The sequence below is a fragment of the Coregonus clupeaformis genome, chromosome 9, assembly GCF_020615455.1.
Source record: "Coregonus clupeaformis isolate EN_2021a chromosome 9, ASM2061545v1, whole genome shotgun sequence".
Taxonomy (NCBI): Eukaryota; Metazoa; Chordata; class Actinopteri; order Salmoniformes; family Salmonidae; genus Coregonus; species Coregonus clupeaformis.
Genome location: NC_059200.1, coordinates 40,072,301 through 40,093,594, shown reverse-complemented (window position 1 = coordinate 40,093,594; position 21,294 = coordinate 40,072,301). Strand labels below are relative to the sequence as shown.

General features: G+C 46.0%; 1 protein-coding gene across 5 annotated transcripts in view; it reads right to left on the bottom strand.

The window, feature by feature from the left end:
• Positions 1 to 21,294, bottom strand: part of LOC121573552 (cytospin-B) — a 221,185-nt gene that overhangs the window by 103,131 nt on the left and 96,760 nt on the right. Inside the window, exon 1 of one of the 5 annotated variants that reach the window (XM_041885629.1) lies at positions 19,915 to 20,278. The exons of 3 other annotated variants lie outside the window; for them this stretch is intronic. In XM_041885629.1, coding sequence (XP_041741563.1) covers positions 19,915 to 19,969 — 55 coding nt within the window. In that variant the 5' untranslated portion in view covers positions 19,970 to 20,278. Of the gene's footprint in view, positions 1 to 19,914; positions 20,279 to 21,294 lie in introns of those variants that run through there. One more of the 5 variants, XM_041885630.1, reaches the window with a different exon arrangement.

Genomic DNA, 21,294 nt, shown 5'->3' with positions numbered 1-21,294 from the left:
TCTCAGTCCCAAGTTCCTCTGAGCAGCTCTGTTTCTCCTGTTTGGGCTCCGTCATTCAGAGCTTCCCCGGCTCCTGAACTGCTCCAGGATTCCCGGAGAACATGCAGTTAGGCCGTTCCAGGCTTTCTCCCAACGAAAGGGAACGTCGCATGAGGGAGCGTCGGTGCCTCTACTGCGGGGTCGCCGGCCACTTCCGCTCCACTTGCCCCCGAGCTGGGAAACGCCTGTCCCCGCCTAGCTACAGGAGGGCTGTGATGGGGAAAATTAGAGCTCCTCCTACTAACGCTGTCTTAGCTATCCCAGCCACTCTGTCCTGGAAGGGCCACCAGCATCGGGTCCAGGCTATGATTGATTCCGGTGCCGCAGGTGATTTCCCTGGATTTAACCTTGGCTAAGGAACTTAAGATCCCTACCCAACTACTTCCTCAACCCCAGGCAGTTACAGCCTTAGATGGCAGACCTCTGGAACCAGGAAAGGTTACAGAGGCGACTCAGTCCCTGCGACTTACCATCTTTCAACACCAGCAGGAGGAGACCTTCTATCTCATTGACTCCCCCGAGTATCCTATTATCCTGGGTCACCCTTGGCTATGCAGACATAATCCCCAGATCGACTGGCCTACTGGCACCATTCTAAGCTGGGGTCCCACTTGCCAACTCACCTGCATGCTTCAGAGTCCCTCAGCCCCTAGTACCCAGTTTCAAGAGTCTGTTGACGTCTCCCGAGTCCCCAGTGTTTACCATCGGTTCAAGGCAGTGTTCAGCAAGTCCCGGGCTACTTCCTTACCGCCTCACCGCACGTATGACTGTGCCATTGATCTACTCCTGGTTGCTGCCCTCCTAGAGGTCGGATCTTTTCCTTATCCTCCCCGAGCACTCAGCTATGGACACCTACATTAAGGAGTCCTTGGCAGCCGGCCTCATCTGTGCCTCTACTTCCCGGCTGGGGCGGGCTTCTTTTTTGTTGAAAAGAAAGACGGGGTCTTAGGCCTTGTATTGATTACCGGGACTCAACAAGATCACGGTTCGGAATCGATACCCCCTTCCTCTCATGGCCACTGCTTTTGAGCGGCTTCAAGGGGCTTCCATTTTTACTAAACTGGATCTCCGCAATGCTTACCATCTCGTGCGGATCCGGCCAGGAGACGAATGGAAGACGGCCTTCAACACGCCCACGGGGCACTATGAATATCGGGTGATGCCGTTCGGGCTCACCAATGCCCCCGCAGTATTCCAAGCCCTGATTAATGATGTTCTCCGGGATATGCTTAATCTGTTCGTCTTCGTGTACCTGGACGATATCCTCATCTTCTCGAGGTCACTGAAGGAGCATGAGGGGCATGTTAGCAGGGTTCTCCAGAGGCTCCTTGACAATCACCTCTACGTTAAACCTGAGAAGTGTGAATTTCATGTTTCCCAGACTCAGTTTCTCGGGTTTATTGTCACTCCCGGCCACCTAGAGATGGATCCCAAGAAGGTCAAAGCGGTCCACAGCTGGCCCACACCTGCCACGGTCAAGGAGGTTCAACGGTTCATTGGCTTTTCTAACTTCTATCGGAAGTTCATTAAGAATTTCAGCTCTGTGGTAGCCCCCTTGACGACGCTTACCAAGGGAGGAGGGACCAAGATTCACTGGGGTCCGGAAGCAGCAGGGGCCTTTCTAGGATCTCAAGCGCCGCTTCACTTCTGCTCCGATTCTGGTGATCCCTGACCCAGAAAGACCTTTCGTGGTGGAGGTGGACGCCTCAGAGGTGGGGGTGGGAGCCGTCCTGTCACAGAGGGGTGAGGATGGGAGATTACACCCTTGTGCCTTCATGTCTCGCCGCCTGTCTGAGGCCGAGCGCAACTACCACGTGGGGGATCGAGAGTTGCTGGCGGTAAAACTGGCCTTGGAAGAGTGGCGCCATTGGCTTGAGGGGGCTCAGCATCCTTTCCAGGTTCTCACAGACCACAAGAACCTGGAATATCTCCAACAGGCTAAGCGGATGAACCCTCGGCAAGCACGATGGTCCCTTTTTAATCGATTCCAGTTTCTCCTGTCTTACAGACCTGGCACCAAGAACGTCAAGCCGGATGCCCTGTCTCGAGCCTATTCTCCCGAGATACAAGAGAAGCCCTTGGCATCGATTATTCCGAGGTCTAGGATCGTCGCACCTCTTCAGTGGGAACTAGAAAGAGGGGTACGAGAGGCCCTTGTCCATGAGCCCGATCCAGGCGGTGGTCCTGCCGGGACGCCTGTCGTTCCTCTCTCTGTTCGGGCCCGCGTCTTGCAGTGGGGTCATGAGTCGCCCTTGACATGCCATCCGGGTAGTGCTCGCACACTGGAATTCCTCCAGCGGCGGTTTTGGTGGCCGTCCATCAAGAAGGACGTGCAGGTCTATGTTGGGGCCTGCCCTGTGTGCAACCAGGGAAAGTCGACACGTCAGCGACCCCAGGGACTGCTCCATCCCTTACCTGTTCCTCGCAGGCCATGGTCACACCTTTCTCTGGATTTTGTTACGGGACTTCCTCCATCCCAGGGCAACACAGTCATCCTAGTGGTTGTTGACCGGTTCTCTAAGGCTGCCCGGTTTATTCCCCTGCCCAAGCTGCCCTCGGCCAAGGAGACTGCTGAGCTCCTCATGAACCATGTCTTCCGGATATTTGGAATTCCCCTGGACGTTGTCTCCGACCGAGGTCCCCAATTCTCGTCCCGGTTTTGGGGGGCCTTCTGCAGGCTTGTTGGGGCCACAGCCAGCCTATCGTCTGGGTTCCATCCAGAGTCTAATGGCCAAACGGAACGGATTAATCAGGATCTGGAGACCACCCTGCGGTGTATGGCGGCCAGTAATCCCACGTCTTGGGCCACCTATATCATTTGGGCTGAATATGCCCACAACACCCTCCAGTCCTCAGCCACCGGATTGTCCCCCTTCGAATGCCAGTTCGGATACACCCCCTCCATTATTTCCAGAGGAAGAGGCGCAAGTTGGTGTTCCCTCGGCCCAGCGCTTTGTCCAACGCTGTAGGCGGACCTGGAAGAAGGCCAGGCGTACCCTCCTTCGGACCTCCCAGAGATACCAAAGTCAGGCTAATCGCCGCCGCCGGACGGCCCCTAGTTTCCGAGCTGGTCAGAGAGTTTGGTTGGCCACCAAGAACCTGCCCCTCCGGGTCGAATCCAAGAAGCTTTCCCAGAAATACATCGGCCCTTTCCGCATAGCAAGAAAAGTTAACCCTGTTTCTTATCGTTTGGTTCTCCCTCGCTCCCTTAGAATTAACCCCACTTTCCATGTTTCACTACTAAAACCTGTCTTGTCTTCTCCCTTTGCCCCCACGCAGACCCCCGCCACCTCCCAGGATCATTGACGGCCAGCCAGCCTACACAGTGCGCCGGATACTGGACTCCCGGAGGGTCCAGAACTCTCTGCAGTATCTGGTGGACTGGGAGGGCTACGGGCCAGAGGGAGCTCCTGGGTTCCAGCCAAGGACATCCTGGACCCAGGTTTGATCCGAGAGTTTCGCACCCTGGGGCCAGGGTGTTCTGGAAGGAACGTCAGGAGTCGTTCCTAGAGGAGGGGGTCCTGTCAGCTTCCTGCCTCCTGTTTGTCTCCGGGCCTCTAGAGGTCATCTGTGTTCCCCCTCTGCCTTAGTTCTTCCTCGTGTGTCCTTATTAGCTTTATCCAGGTCACCTGTGCCTTGTTTCCCCTAGAGTATTTTAGCTGTGTTTTTTTCCCCTTGTTCCTCACTTGGTTTTTGAGTCCTGGCTATGTGTCTCCTGCTGTGTCCCACAGAGTCTTTCCGAGTAAGCTTTTCTAAGTTATCTTTATTTGGTTTTTCTCCCTCGTGGAGTTATTTTGTTTTGTCCTCCTGTTTTGTTTACTGTACCTCTGTTAGTATACCTCTTTCTGAGAAGAACTTTTTGTTGGATTATTTTTGAAGTGCAAAGAAATACCTTTTTTCATATTAAATCTACTTTGCCTGGAGTATTGCCTTGGGTGTTTCGTTTGGGTCCTACTATACCTCCTCTGTGGCTAAGGGGTAGAACACCCAACTCTCCACATCTGAGACCTGAGTTCAAGCCCAGCTAGAGAGAGAGAGAGAGAGAGAGAGAGAGAGAGAGAGAGAGAGAGAGAGAGAGAGAGAGAGAGAGAGAGAGAGAGAGAGAGAGAGAGAGAGAGAGAGAGAGAGAGAGAGAGAGAGAGAGAGAGAGAGAGAGAGAGAGAGAGAGAGAGAGAGAGAGAGAGAGAGAGAGAGAGAGAGAGAGAGAGAGAGAGAGAGAGAGAGAGAGAGAGAGAGAGAGAGAGAGAGAGAGAGAGAGAGTGGGGAATGGATGGGAAGTAGAGTTACTGTATGTATGGGATCAAAAAGCAGACTCACTTACAGAGGGTGACATTTTGACTTGTGATGGTTCGGAAATATACTGTACACACACCATATAGAAAAAACATTACTTGATTACACAAAGATGGGGAATTGCTGCTCTTGCTGTGCCGTAACCAAACAAAAAAAAAGAACTCCAAGAGCAGAAAGGCAGCAGGGAAGGAAGGAGTAGAGGAGTACAGCCCAGGACAAGTATTCACAACAACCTCTACTGTAAGCAGAAGTAAAATACCCCATACTCATGTATTCCTGTGTCCAAGTCATTATGGGTAGTGAGTGAGTCTAATGTCAGCAGGTAGCATATCATTCATCAAATACTGCTGAGAAGATTACTCTCTTTTTAAAGAACAGCAACACCTGCAAGTCTGCACTATACAGTGCCTTCAGAAAGTATTCATACCCCTTGACTTATTCCATATTGTGTTGTGTTACAGCCTGAATTCAAAATGGATTAAATATTATTTTTTTCACACCCATCTACACACAATACCCCATTATGACAAAGTGAAAACATGTTTTTAGAAATGCTTGTACATTTATTGAAAATGAAATACAGAAATATCTCATTTCATATCTTACACCCTTGAGTCAATACTTTGTAGAAGCACTTATTACAGATGTGATTCTTTTTGGGTAAGTCTCTAAGAGTTTTGCACATTTGGATTGTATAATATTTGCCAATTATTCGTAAAAAAATTATTCAAGCTCTGTAAAGTTGATTGTTGATCATTGCTAGTCAGCCATTTTCAAGTATTGCCGTAGACTTTCAAGCTGATTTAAGCCAAAAGTGTAACTAGGCCACTCAGGAACATTCAATGTCGTCTTGGTAAGCAACTCCAGTGTAGATTTAGCCTGGTATTTTCAGTTGTGGTCCTGCTGAAAGGTGAATTACTCCCCCAGTGTCTGTTGGAAAGCAGACAGAACCAGGTTTTCTTCTAGGATTTTGCCTGTGCTTATAGCTTTATTCCATTTATTTTTATCCCCCCCAAAAACTCCCTAGTCGTTGCCGATCACAAGCATACCAATAACATGATGCAGCCACAACCATGCTTGAACATATGAAGAGTGGTACTCAGTGATGTGTGGTGTTGGATTTGCCCCAAACATAACGCTTTGTATTCATGACAAAAAGTTAATTTCTTTGCCACATTTCTTGCAGTATTACTTTAGTGCTTTCCTGCAAACTGGATGCATGTTTTGAAATATTTGTATCTGTAAAGGCTTCCTTCTTGTTCACTCTGTCATTTAGGATAGTATTGTGGAGTAACTACAATGTTGTTGATCCATCCTCAATTTTCTCATATCAAAACCATTAAACTCTGTAACTGTTTTAAAATCACCATTGGCCTCATGGTGAAATCCCTGAGCAGTTTCCTTCCTCTCCGGCAACTGAGTTAGGAAGGACGCCTGCATCTTTGTAGTGACTGGGTGTATTGATACACCATACAAAGCCTAATTAATAACTTCACCATGCTCAAAGGGATATTCAGCGACTGCTTTTTTTATCTACCAATCGGTTCCCTTCTTTGCGAGGCATTGAAAAACCTCCCTGGTCTTTGTGGTTTAATCTGTTCTTGAAATTCACTACTCGACCTTACAGATAATTGTATGTGTGGGGTACAATGATGGGGTAGTCATTCAAAAATCATGTTAACCACTATTATTTAACACAGAATGAGTCCATGCAACGTATTATGCAATTTGTTAAGCATATTTTTACTCCTAAACTTATTTAGGCTTGCCATAACAAAGGGGTTGAATATTTATTGACTCAAAACATTTCAGCTTATATTAATTTTTTCATTTAAAACATGTTCTACAAACATAATTCCACTTTTACATTATGGGGTATTACGTGTAAATCAGTGACACAAAATCTAAATGTAATACATTTTAAATACAGGCTGTAACACAACAAAACGTGGAAAAAGTAAAGGGGTGTGAATACTTTCTGAAGGGACTGTAGCTGTTGAAATGCTGCACCATGGAAATAGCACTTTGAGCCAAAACGCATTATGTGCTTTGCTTTAGGGAGTTGGCAAGCCGCAGTAGATAAATGTATTACACTTACATTCAATTCTAAAGGAAGGAAGTTCCTTTTGAGGGTATACAGTAAAAGTATTCACCCCCTTGGCATTTTTCCTATTTTGTTGCCTTACAACCTGGAATATAGATTTTTGGGGGGTTTGTATCATTTGATTTGCACAACATCCCTACCACTTTGAAGATGCAAAATATGTTTTATTGTGAAACAAGAAATAAGATACAAAAACTGAACTTGAGCATGCATAACTATTCACCCCCCCAAAGTTTTTTTTTTAGAGCCACCTTTTGCAGCAATTACAGCTGCAAGTCTCTTGGGGTATGTCTCTATAAGCTTGGCACATCTAGCCACTGGGATTTTTGCCCATTCTTCAAGGCAAAACTGCTCTAGCTCCTTCAAGTTGGATGGGCTCCGCTGGTGTACAGCAATCTTTAAGTGATACCACAGATTCTCAATTGGATTGAGGTCTTTCCCCTTAAAACACTCAAGTGTTGCTTTAGCAGTATGCTTAGGGCCATTGTCCTACTGGAAGGTGAACCTCCGTCCCAGTCTCAAATCTCTGGAAGACTGAAACAGGTTTCCCTCAAGAATTTCCCTCTATTTAGCGCCATCCATCATTACTTCAATTCTGACCAGTTTCCCAGTCCCTGCCGATGAGAAACATCCCCACAGCATGATGCTGCCACCACCATGCTTCACTGTGGGGATGGTGTTCTCGGGGTGATGAGAGGTGTGGGTCTGCACCAGACATAGCGTTTTCCTTGATGGCCAAAAAGCTCAATTTTTGTCTCATCTGACGAGAGTACCTTCTTCCATATGTTTGGGGAGTCTCCAACATGCATTTTGGCGAACACCAAACGTGTTCGCTTATTTTTATCTTTAGGCAATGGCTTTTTTCTGGCCACACTTCAGTAAAGCCCAGCTCTGTGGAGTGTACGGCTTAAAGTTGTCCTATGGACAGATACTCCAATCTCCGCTGTGGAGCTTTGCAGCTCCTTCAGGGTTATCTTTGGTTTCTTTGTTGCCTCTCTGATTAATGCCCTCCTTGCCTGGTCCATGAGTTTGGTGGGCAGCCCTCTCTTGGCAGGTTTGTTGTGGTGCCATATTATTTCAATTTTTTTATAATGGATTTAATGGTGCTCCGTGGGATGTTCAAAGTTTCAGATATTTTTTTATAACCCAACCCTGATCTGTACTTCTCCACAACTTTGTCCATGACCTGTTTGGAGAGCTACTTGGTCTTCATGGTGCCGCTTTGCTTGGTAGTGCCCCTTGCTTAGTGGTGTTGCATACTCTGGGGCCTTTCAGAACAGGTGTATATACAGTGGGGAGAACAAGTATTTGATACACTGCCGATTTTGCAGGGTTTCCTACTTACAAAGCATGTAGAGGTCTGTAATTTTTATCATAGGTACACTTCAACTGTGAGAGACGGAATCTAAAACAAAAATCCAGAAAATCACATTGTATGATTTTTAAGTAATTAATTTGCATTTTATTGCATGACATAAGTATTTGATCACCTACCAACCAGTAAGAATTCCGGCTCTCACAGACCTGTTAGTTTTTCTTTAAGAAGCCCTCCTGTTCTCCACTCATTACCTGTATTAACTGCACCTGTTTGAACTCGTTACCTGTATAAATGACACCTGTCCACACACTCAATCAAACAGACTCCAACCTCTCCACAATGGCCAAGACCAGAGAGCTGTGTAAGGACATCAGGGATAAAATTGTAGACCTGCACAAAGCTGGGATGGGCTACAGGACAATAGGCAAGCAGCTTGGTGAGAAGGCAACAACTGTTGGCACAATTATTAGAAAATGGAAGAAGTTCAAGATGATGGTCCATCACCCTCGGTCTGGGGCTCCATGCAAGGTCTCACCTCGTGGGGCATCAATGATCATGAGGAAGGTGAGGGATCAGCCCAGAACTACACGGCAGGACCTGGTCAATGACCTGAAGAGAGCTGGGACCACAGTCTCAAAGAAAACCATTAGTAACACACTACGCTGTCATGGATTAAAATCCTGCAGCGGACGCAAGGTCCCCCTGCTCTAGCCAGCGCATGTCCAGGCCTGTCTGAAGTTTGCCATTGACCATCTGGATGATCCAGAGGAGGAATGGGAGAAGGTCATGTGGTCTGATGAGACAAAAATAGAGCTTTTTGGTCTAACCTCCACCCGCCATGTTTGGAGGAAGAATAAGGATGAGTACAACCCCAAGAATACCATCCCAACCGTGAAGCATGGAGGTGGAAACATCATTCTTTGGGGATGCTTTTCTGCAAAGGGGACAGGACGACTGCACCGTATTGAGAGGAGGATGGATGGGGCCATGTATCGCAAGATCTTGGCCAACAACCTCCTTCCCTCAGTAAGAGCATTGAAGATGGGTCGTGGCTGGGTCTTCCAGCATGACAACGACCCGAAACACACAGCCAGGGAAACTAAGGAGTGGCTCCGTAAGAAGCATCTCAAGGTCCTGGAGTGGCCTAGCCAGTCTCCAGACCTGAACCCAATAGAACATTTTTGGAGGGAGCTGAAAGTCCGTATTGCCCAGCGACAGCCCCGAAACCTGAAGGATCTGGAGAAGGTCTGTATGGAGGAGTGGGCCAAAATCCCTGCTGCAGTGTGTGCAAACCTGGTCAAGACCTACAGGAAACGTATGATCTCTGTAATTGCAAACAAAGGTTTCTGTACCAAATATTAAGGTCTGCTTTTCTGATGTATCAAATACTTATGTCATGCAATAAAATGCAAATTAATTACTTAAAAATCATACAATGTGATATTCTGGATTTTTGTTTTAGATTCCGTCTCTCACAGTTGAAGTGTACCTATGATAAAAATTACAGACCTCTACATGCTTTGTAAGTAGGAAAACTTGCAAAATCGGCAGTGTATCAAATACTTGTTCTCCCCACTGTATACACTGGACTTTATTTAACTAATTATGTGACTTCTGAAGGTAATTGGTTGCACCAGATCTTATTTAGGGGCTTCATAGCAAAGGGGGTGAATACATACAGTTGAAGTCGGAAGTTTACATACACCTTAGCCAAATACATTTAAACTCAGTTTTTCACAATTCCTGACATTTAATCCTAGTAAATTCCCTGTCTTGGGTCAGTTAGGATCACCACTTTATTTTAAGAATGTGAAATGTCAGAATAATAGTAGAGAGAATTATTTATTTCAGCTTTTATTTCTTTCATCACATTCCCAGTGGGTCAGAAGTTTTCATACACTCAATTAGTATTTGGTAGCATTGCCTTTAAATTGTTTAACTTGGGTCAAATGTTTCGGGTGGCCTTCCACAAGCTTCCCACAATAAGTTTTAATAAGGCTTTTTTATGGCGGTTTTGGAGCAGTGGCTTCTTCCTTGCTGAGCGGCCTTTCAGGTTATGTCGATATAGGACTCGTTTTACTGTGGATATAGATACTTTTGTACCTGTTTCCTCCAGAATCTTCACCAGGTCCTTTGCTGTTGTTCTGGGATTGATTTGCATTTTTCCTACCAAAGTACGTTCATCTCTATGAGACAGAACGCGTCTCCTTTCTGAGCGGTATGATGGCTGCGTGGTCCCATGGTGTTTATACTTGCGTACTATTGTTTGTACAGATGAACGTGGTACCTTCAGGCATTTGTAAATTGCTCCCAAGGATGAACCAGACTTGTGGAGGTCTACAACTTTTTTTCTGAAGTCTTGGCTGATTTCTTTTGATTTTCCCATGATGTCAAGCAAAGAGGCACTGAGTTTGAAGGTAGGCCTTGAAATACATCCACAGGTACACCTCCAATTGACTCAAATGATGTCAATTAGCCTATCAGAAGCTTCTAAAGCCATGACATAATTTTCTGGAATTTTCCAAGCTGTTTAAAGGCACAGTCAACTTAGTGTATGTAAACTTCTGACCCTCTGGAATTGTGATACAGTGAATTATAAGTGAAATAATCTGTCTGTAAACAATTGTTGGAAAAAATGACTTGTGTCATGCACAAAGTAGATGTCCTAACCGACTTGCCAAAACTATAGTTTGTTACCAAGAAATTTGTGGAGTGGTTGAAAAAGGAGTTTTAATGACTCCAACCTAAGTCTATGTAAACTTCCAACTTCAACTCTATGTACGCACCACTTTTCCGTTATTTATTTTTTTGAATTTTTTTAAACAAGATAATTTCACTTCACCAATTTGGACTATTTTGTGTATGTCCATTACATGAAATCCAAATAAAAATCAATTTAAATGACAGGTTGTAATGCAACAAAATAGGAAAAACGCCAAGGGGGCTGAATACTTTAGCAAGGCACTGTAAACTGAACTAATGTGTATGCAAATTATATAGCTACAATATCCCCTTTACTGAGGAACTCTGCTTTGATGAGGTCAATTTTCTACAAAAGGCATCAATTTGGTACAGACATCAGTGCATGAGCATATCTTATGAGATTTTAGGATTTTGTTATTTTCTCCAGAAAGGGTAAAGTGGGACAGAACAGCTAAAACAGCTATCTGCTAAAACAAAGGGATTGACATGTTTAGAAATCAAATACTTGATTAGCTAAGACACAGCCAGAGGACAACTCGTCATGGGTTTCTTAGGGTTCAACATCAATCGACAAATCAAAAGATCTCAACCTTTCAAGTTGATGCTCAAGCTGGCCATGTTTATCTTGGTATTTCGCACGTTCTCAGGCTCTGAAAACTTGGCGTATATTTCTTAATTTTTTTTAAACATTCAGAGTATTTGAGTACAACATCCAACACATCAGCCTTTCGTTATTTCTATTTCCAAATATAAACTACAGGGGTTTAACTTTTCTCCATGACTTTTATATTTCTCTCATGATCCACATACACATCCTACATGATTTAGGAAAATATTAAGTATTTTAGATTATTTTTCCTGGAACAATCCCTGTAGAGGATGAAATGTAATATATGTGTGGGTTTAGGATTAATCTGAGAATTGGAGAGAGATTTCCACAAGCAGGACTTAGAAGATATTATTGAGAAAAAGACACCTCCCTTCCCCACCCTTTTCCATAGTAACCAAAAGGCAAACAAATTATATTGTCCAGTAATAGTAAGGATATCGCCAAATGCTACAAACAGGCAGTGTCTGAAATTAAATGTTTACCAAGAAACGAGACAAACAACTTAATCCAGTAGGAGACATTTCTGTGTGCTTACTGTGAAAAGTAAAACTGTGTGATAGTGATGGTGTGACCAGGCTGGTCTGCTGACGGCTGTTGGGCTTAGATGAGGAGGACATCACAAACAAATTAATCTCGGAACCCACAACCCAGGACCAAATATTGCATGCGCTGGCCAGCTATTCATGTTAACAGTCCCGGGAGACTATAAACAAATACGGTCTGTGACTGGAGATGACAGAGAAGACAGCCATGGAGAGAACAAACAGGAAAGGATTGGATTATCCTCCACAGTCTAGCTGAAGGAAATCCATAGCTAGACATTGAGAGATACTGTATACACAAACTTCTGAGGAGATGTTTGGTTTGATATGCCTCACACACAAAAACTGTTGTAAAGACTAGGATGCTGCTTACATGGCAGATCCAACTAAATCTGTCTTTGAGGGTGACTTTCATACAGTAGGCTACATGCAGACAGTGCAGTCAGTAACTCAGTTCTGACCATGCTTCTAAGAATTCTTCACAGAGAGCCATCCTGCAGTTAGTGCTTTGATGTCTGTGTAGTGTGTACTGGGTATGGGCCCATGTTTCACCACACACAAACAGGACATTTAAACAGGACACACCTCGCTCTGCAAACACAGAACACATAGAACAGCCCTTTGTTTACAGTACAGTACCGGCTGCTACCTGCTAACTGCTGTGGTGGAAACTGGAAAGCCTCATTGGTGCTACTTCCAGAGCTGGGTTCAAATACTATTTTTGTTTTATAGTTTTTTATTTAAAAAAAAACAATTTGGCCTGGAGTGCCAGATGGGTGGGGTTTGCAGCCTAGCGGTTAATAGCGTTGGGCCAGTAACCTAAAGGTTGCTGGTTCGAATCCCTGAGCCGTTAAAGTGGAAAAATCTGCCGTTCTGCCCTTGAGCAAGGCAGTTAACCCCCAACAACTGCTCCCCGGGCGCCGATGATGTCGATTAAGGCAGCCCCCCGCACCTCTCTGATTCAGAGGGGTTGGGTTAAATGAGGAAGAAACATTTCAGTTGATTGCGTTCAGTTGTGCAACTGACTAGGTATCCCCTTTCCCTTTCTATTGGTCAATTAAGCCAGTTAGGGTCAATCAAACACAGATAAAAAAAATTAAAAAATTGAAGAGTATTTTAACCCGGTTCTAGCTACTCTGAATACAGCAACTCACTGAGACTCCTCTTCATGGCCTGTTTCCTGAATCCTGATGTTGGTATGGCGCCAATGAGAATTTCTACGCAACAAAATAGAGCTGAGGCTGCAGATTCCTCGTCTTTCTTTCCACATTCTTTGGTGTGTTTTGCTAATGCTCATCGTGTCATGGTCTGACTCTGCCCAGCTAACTCTTGAAGAGTATTCGCCAGGTGCAACAGATTTAGACAATATCACTAAGATTTCAGCAGCAGACAGATATCGATGTCAAGAGGAACGTCCTGTTTCTCACAGACAGTTATCGATGTCAACATGACAGAGTGTCTTATCTACGTATGAGTGGCTTATCTTATATAATATAATAATAATATGTCTTGAACGTTCTGAAAAAGAAATGCTGGGAATGAAACCACTGGGAGATGTGTTGGGATCTCAGTGTGGATCACTCTGACTCTTCTGTACTGCGCTGGACTGATTACACATCTACCAAAGTTGCTATGGTTACTACAAGCCAGCACAGTACGGTTGGGTTCAACACGATAGTGTGAAAAGGGCAGGCCTATAATAGTCTAAACACTTTATCTGGGTGAGTCAGCGATACGGACAGACAGACAGTTCAGTAGACTAAATGTCATTATAAGAGGCATCCCTCCCAGTGACATGAGGAATGTGAGAGACAATGGGCTGATTGCCCTGCATGTACGAAAGCAGCCCAGCTGTCAGGGAGGTGCGGCGTGTGAAATCTGCTGATGGGGAGGCACAGATCGTCCTCGCCTGAGAACCCAGCAGCACGTTGCCGCCCATCTGCAGGTAATCGTTTCACATAAACTGAATTCTACATTACGCTCTTTCTCTCCCTCTCTCTCAGCAGAAACTCTCTCTGTTTCCTGCCTCAACTGGCACGAATGCACACACACAGGCACGTGTACACACCTCGCATGCCACCCCACCAACACACACACATGCTTAAACACACACCGTATTATGACTGAAGATCATACTAAATGTGATAAGTCTACTAATGTGAAAGTGTCAGGTCAGGAACAGACATTTATTAGAACAATGAAAAATGTACTTCCTCTGTAGACACACTGCAATTCCTGACGAGTCTGAGAAACAAAGCCTGTGTTATCACAGTTTGATTAGCTTGGTTATGTAGTATTGATTTGGTTGAGGAATCTTTTCCTGTGGGCTTGTTGTTGTGAGTCCTGAGGAAGTCTCTCCAGCACTGTGTGTAGCAGACTATGTAGTCTATCGCTCTCCTTCACTGAAACTTCTGATGCCCAAGACTGAGCAAAGACTACATTTACATTACATTTACGTCATTTAGCAGACGCTCTTATCCAGAGCGACTTACAAATTGGTGCATTCACCCTATAGCCAGTGGGTTAACCACTTTACAATTTGGGGGGGTGGTAGAAGGATTACTTTATCCTATCCCAGGTATTCCTTAAAGAGGTGGGGTTTCAAATGTCTCCGGAAGGTGGTGAGTGACTCCGCTGTCCTGGCGTCGTGAGGGAGCTTGTTCCACCATTGGGGTGCCAGAGCAGCGAACAGTTTTGACTGGGCTGAGCGGGAACTATGCTTCCGCAGAGGAAGGGGAGCCAGCAGGCCAGAGGTGGATGAACGCAATGCCCTCGTTTGGGTGTAGGGACTGATCAGAGCCTGAAGGTACAGTGTACAGTGTAGCTCAGTTGGTAGAGCATGGCGCTTGCAACACCAGGGTTGTGGGTTCGATTCCCACGGGGGGCCAGTATGAAATAAATGTATGCGCTCACTAAACTGTAAGTCGCTCTGGATAAGAGTGTCTGCTAAATTACGTAAATGTCATGTTGTTCCAGTGACCACAGTTATTACTGCATTGGTATCACATAAAAAGACCCGGGTACTATCAAACGCTTCTCTGCTTTCCCAACATTTTGGCAGATTTTCCTGCATTACCACTACCTCCAAACATCCCGGCTATGCTGCATGGGCGAGGAACCCACAGGACCGTGAAAGCTCACTATCCTTTTTTGAGCATGAGAAATGCTCCAACCCTCCCTGTATCTCTCTCGCCCTCGCTCTCTCTCCCCTCTCTCTTTCTGACTCCCCCTCTCACCTCACTGGACAAACATCTTGCCAGTGGCCACGGACCATGTTTTTTATTCTGTATCCAGACAGCTTTGGACTGCATGGAGTCGGATCTGAAAATAGGCCCACTGTTCTGTTCAGCCATAATATTTCACTGATAAGGTCATCATCAGAGTATCTGCTGAGCGTGGGCACTGGGCCACTCTTCCAGTGTGTAATAGAGCGCTGGACCACTGACTCGCCCAGTCAGGAGAAGGGTGGAGGTTATATTATATTAGAAAACGTTATCTTCTAATGGGGAAAGTCTTTGTGCAGCATACAGACAAGATAATCAATTATAAAAATACAAGAACAAGACAGTGAATCACACTGGTAGTGGTTGAGAAACAAACAGCAGTATCGCTACTATCTCAGACTGTACTGGCCAGATGACTTAAAACCTCCTCATCCTTCCACTCAGAGATAACAGACAGTGTTAATCACAGACAGTGTTAATCACAGACAGTGTTAATCACAGACAGTGTTAATAAGAGTTCCCTCCTTTTCCCACGTCAGCTTCCGTACCTTACACAGAACAGTTGTGTTATTCTACTCTACCAGACACTATCTGAGACATACCACAGCTGGCCAGACAGAGGCTGATTCACTATCTAGGAGTAATACAAGTTAATGTGGAGGTCAACATTTAGACTGTGTTAACCCTGCTCTCACAGTCTACCTGCCAAATTAAGGCTAAAAACATAAATCAATTAAATGTACGGTATGTATAATGCCCTTTTTACACCAAAGTCACAAAGTGATTTTACAGTAACCAGCCCTAGAGTAGACTCACAAGGAGCAAACATCATAATAATTATTTTTGCTAGGCCTTTATTTGGAAACAATCGTGTTAATGTGGACTGCATTATCTTAGGTGTCAGTAAACACCAGCATAGGAAGCAGCCCTGATGAGAAATTGATTAAAATCCTCTCTGTCCTTGATCAAATCCCTCTCTCATGGATCGCTTTATCCTCTCCTCTGCAGACTTCTATACATCAGGATATTAGGCTACAGTACATGAGGAAAAATCTGCCCATTTCATGATCAATTCTCATTAACTACATGGAGGTTTGTTTGATTGGATGGGGCAGTGGAGGTATGAGAATAATAATAGCATGATTGATTAACATTACAGTAGAGCTCATCAAATTATAATACAGGGCTTTAAGGGATCGAACAGACTGTGTGTATGTGTGTGTGTAAAGTACTCTTCCTAGCCTGGTATTGAGAACCTTGTATTGTGATGGATGGTACAGTGAAACTACTGTGAAACCACTGTGATGACTGATGCATTCCAGTGTAATTAATCAACTAAAGAGGAGTGATCATGACTGATTATGAAAGTCTTCCCAGAATTAGTCCAAAAGATATCCTAGATAAACCATATGTTTAGAGTCTAAACTTCTTAAGGAAATGATAAATATTTATCAATCAAACACTGTTTCCAGCACATTTTATTTAACCTTTATTTATTTGATCAGGGAGTCACCTGAGCCATTAAGAAGGCCAGTACCTGTTTTTCTCTCCTCTAGTTGCCTAATCTCGGAACCCATAACCAGTCCTGCACTAGCTAGCTATATACATGTAACTCAATAAATGTTTTTCATCAAAGTCCATCAGAGTCTGTCAAAGGGGATTACTCTTCTAATAGCGTCACTCAACATCAACAGTCCCACAGCTCTCCAACATCCTAAAATAACCCCCATCTATGGCTTCATATCAAACATAGTTGTGGTCAATTGAATAGTAACACATTTAATATGCAGCCTAGTGTGTATGTCACTGCCTGAGCGGAAAGTACTGGTGGCCTACCTTGGCTAAGGACGTGAGGGTGTACGTCTCCTCTTGCTCAGTGTGCGCCCAGAGTAAGGCACCTAGGCACCTCCCAGCGGGTAAGCTACAACCATTACCAGTTCCACAACGACCATGGTCTCACCTTAGTATTGATTTTCTGACTGATCTTCCCCTCTCCCAAGATAACACCACCATCCTGGTCGTTGTGGATCGCTTCTCAAAGTCCTGCCGCCTCCTTCCTCTGCCCGGTCTCCCCATGGCCCTGCAGACTGCGGAGGCCCTGTTTACTCACGTCTTCCGGCACTACGGGGTACCAGAGGATATAGTGTCTGACGAGGTCCCCAGTTCACGTCCAAGGTCTGGAAGGCGTTCATGGAACGTCTGGGGGTCTCTGTCAGCCTGACCTCTGGGTTCCACCCCGAGAGTAATGGGCAGGTGGAATGGGTAAATCAGGACGTGGGTAGGTTCCTGCGGTCCTACTGCCAGGACCGGCCGGGGGAGTGGTCGGTGTTCTTGCCATGGGCAGAATATTCCCAGAACTCTCTTCGCCACTCCTCCACTAACCTAACGCCTTTCCAGTGTGTTCTAGGTTACCAACCGGTTCTGGCACCGTGGCATCAGAGCCAGACCGAGGCTCCTGCGGTGGATGACTGGTTTCGGCGCGCGGTTTGTGGGCCTTTTCAAAGTCCTGAGGAGAGTCAACAAGGTCACATATAGGTTATTACTTCCCCCTGATTACCGTATTAACCCCTCGTTTCATGTGTCTCTCCTCAGGCCGGTGGTAGCTGGTCCGCTCCAGGAGTCTGAGGTGCGGGAGGTCCCTCCACCTCCTCTGGACATCGAGGGGGCCCCGGCGTACTCGGTCCGTTCCATCCTGGATTTGAGGCGTCGGGTGGGGGGCCTTCAGTACCTCGTGGAGTGGGAGGGGTACGGTCCGGAGGAACGGTGCTGGGTCCCGGTGAGGGATATCCTCGATCCCTCCATGTTACGGGATTTCCACTGTCGCCATCTGGCTCGCCCTGCTCCGCATCCTCCTGGCCGTCCCCGAGTCAAGGGGGGAGGGGGGTACTGTCACGAGTCCCGCCGATCCTTGTTCGGGCAGGTTTCGGCGTTCGGCATCACCGGCTTACTAGCTGCTGCCGATCCATTTATCATCACTCCACTTGTCTTGTCTAATTAATCACACACACCTGGTCCTTATCCCCAATTAGTCATTGTATAAGTGTTCCCTCTGCTTCCTTGTCTGTGTGGGTGATTGTTTGTAGTGAGCTGTGTGTAGCTCGGTTGAGCTACCCTTACCTTGTTGTTGCCAGGGTAGATATTTCCCCTGTGCCTGAGTTTTGTTGTCGCATGCTTGCGCAACTGTTTATCGACGGAATAAACTCTTTGGATGCGTATTACTCTCTATCACACGCATCACATTGTGACTCCACTGAGGATTGTAAAAGCTTTCTGGCAGTACTAGTGATGCTTGGCCAGTGTATATATGAACCGAACCGTACATAATCAAAATACTTGACAGATGACAGATGCTACCCAGGTGATGTTTAGCTTCATATGAACTGGACACACGCACAGTCACGCATGCACGTACACACACACACACTGTGTCAGACAGACAGCAGAAAGTGACAGCATAGCTGGATCACGCCACAGGGCTGAGTCACCCTGAGAAGGGTGGATCACGCCACGGGGCTGAGTCGCCCTGAGAAGGGTGGATCATGCCACGGTGCTGAGTCGCCCTGAGAAGGTGACTTTAGGACACCTCACCTCACAGTGAGTGTGTTCAGTACAGACAAGTCATGTCTTAACTGTTCTTCACCCCAAATGTGGCCAATTTGGATCTACAGTAATAACAATATGTTATGAAATCATTAGTGACTAAGTTAAAATAATTAATTATGCCTTGGCTAGAAACTAAATCCCCCCAAAAACTACAAAAACACCTACGGCCTCCATGATATCTGAACAACAATACAGAGGTTCTGTGTGTGAACTAAATGCTCTCCCTCTTTTGAGCGACCTATTCGAGAGCAGTCGAGTAGAGAAATGTGTGTGACAGGAACCAAGAGTCTAATCTCTCCTGTTGGCATGCAGCAGCTCCCTACTGAGGCCCTCTGAATCCGAGCCTGCCGTGCTATCTCACACCACACACACTACCGCTCCGAAATGACACGACTTAACACTCACTAGCTGATAACCGCTACACTGTGTAGTGTGGGCTGTGGCCTCACTGGCTGCCTGGCTTTTCTCTATTGCCTGCTTGGCTACAGTGACACAGAGACTTCACTAGCTGCCCACACTAGAACACTGAACAGGCCCTTTGGCTGGGGTGGAAAGCGATCCGGCTACATACGGAGGTGATCCCACACACACTCCTACACACACACACAAAGATGAATGGCACACACACACACCTCTTTATCAGCTCACACAGTGCCGTGCGACGAGTTACTTTACACTATGAGCCACTGAGCCCACAGACGGGAGCTGATAATGCAGATATGCTGTTCATGGATAGGACAGGTAGGAAACAACCTGAAAGGGCCATTTGATGATGAGAGAGAGAAGAGGGATGAGAGTGAGAGAGAGATACCAGTGGTTTCTCTGACTAATGTGAAGTTAAAGGCTGCTGAATGAAGTTAAAAGAGACTTTGAAATGGAAATGTGTTAAACAGTCTATCCTTAGGGCAGCAGAGAGGGAGAGAGAGAGCGAGAGAGAGAGCGAGTGAAAGAGAGGGTACATGGGACAGCGATACCATCTCCTCTGGCTGATTCCCTGCCTCTGACAGAGAGGAAGCTGCTGGAAGATACAAACACACTCAGCACTTTTCATGTCCAGACACCGTGAACCACTCACACACACACACAAGACATGTACACACACACACAAACACGCTACTAGTCAATTCATATCCTTCTTTGCAGCATTTGAGCAATAAGAGAAGAAGGGCCAAGTAAACCTACAGTACAAACCATCAAGTACACTCACGTCTGAAGCTTCAGGCAATGCTCGGGGCCACTGGCACTAAGTCTAGGTGTAGCTCCATATGTCTGACAATTAATCTTTTAAATGAGATTTACTGACACGGCCTGAAATCAGATTCATAACTAGGCTATTTGGCAATGCATGGCTTTGTTTGCCTCCCACATCAACAGAGCACAGAGGGAGAGAGAGAGAGAGAGACTGATGAAGTTAATGAGTATTGGTGTTGGAGTGGTGAGTGAACAGTGCTAAGCTGGCATACGATACAGTAACGTACGGTAAGGTAGCAGACCTGACTCGGACTCCTCCAGTCTTCCTGCCTGGTTCCCCATGCTGGTCCGGTCTGCAACTCTCCCCACTGGGACAGACTAATCCAAGAACCCCGGCAGCGGGGGAGGCCGGCTCTGCTCAGAGAAGCTCTCTATCTAACAGTATGTAGCAACGTCTCAGTCTGATACACCAGTAGAGATACAAAAACATACAGGAGACAAAAATAATATTCCCTCCTTCCTTCCTTCCTTTCTCTCTCTTGCTCTTCTCTCCAGCTCTTCCTGAGGCAGAGTGAGTGGAGGCAGGCTGTCCCGCTGCCTGGGTGTGTGTATGTGTCATTCAGGCTAGTGACATTGCAGTGTGACACACTGGCTGGCAGGCAAAGCCGTGTGGGCTTCATTAGCCCAGTGACGGCTGGAATCAGCACAGGGGGAGTGGCTTCCACGGCCACACACACACACACGCACACACACACACACACACAAGCACAGAGACCGGCCCTCCTCCTCCTTCTCTGCTCCTCCTCCTCCTTCCCTCCGTCTCACAGACTCTTGCAGAGCTGTTCTACACTCTCACAGTAGAGCAGAAATGACTGCTGCTTTTAACACTCTCTCTGTACAGTATGATGAAAATGATGTAAATGTAAATGAAAGAGAGAGAGACTGATGGAGGAGGAAGGAAAGGTGGAGGAAAAGGATGATTTGTCTTGTTGGCAGAGGCTGACATCAGAGCTCTCTCTTCTCTTCCCTTTCCTGTGAACTCTCCTGACTTCATCCGTCCAACAGAGAGCAGGATCACCAACTAACTGGAGCTCTGGCAAACCACGGGTTGGAACCAGTTCAGGGAACAGAACAGAACATTTGAGGAACAGTTCCATAACAGAACCGTTATTTTAAAAGCATGGGAACCGGTTAATAACGTTATTTTACGTTCCAGGCATTTTTTCCCCAGTTCCACACTATGTCACTCAAAAACTTTTTCCAGTGTCTGCCTGCCTGCCAGAAAATCTTTGCCATTGTGTGTGTGCCAGTATTTCCGTTCTGAGAATTTGGCGGCGGACAATGTGACCGGGAAGATTTCAATTTACCGGACATTTTAGAAATTTACGGGACATCCATATGCATTCAGATCCAACCTGGGGCAGCCAGCGCCATCAATAAACGAGGGATATTGGCCAAATGAGCCACATTTACGTATCCTTAAACAGCCTATAACAAATTACAAAAACACTATTTATTGTGTTTCGATGTGTAGCATATGCAAAACTTTATAGCCAATTTCTTTTTACAAACGTACTTTCCTAAAACAATCATTGTCCACCTCACGGTTCAGCTGTCAGAGATTAGAGCACTAAATGCATCAGGGCATTGTATGCATAGGCCTATAG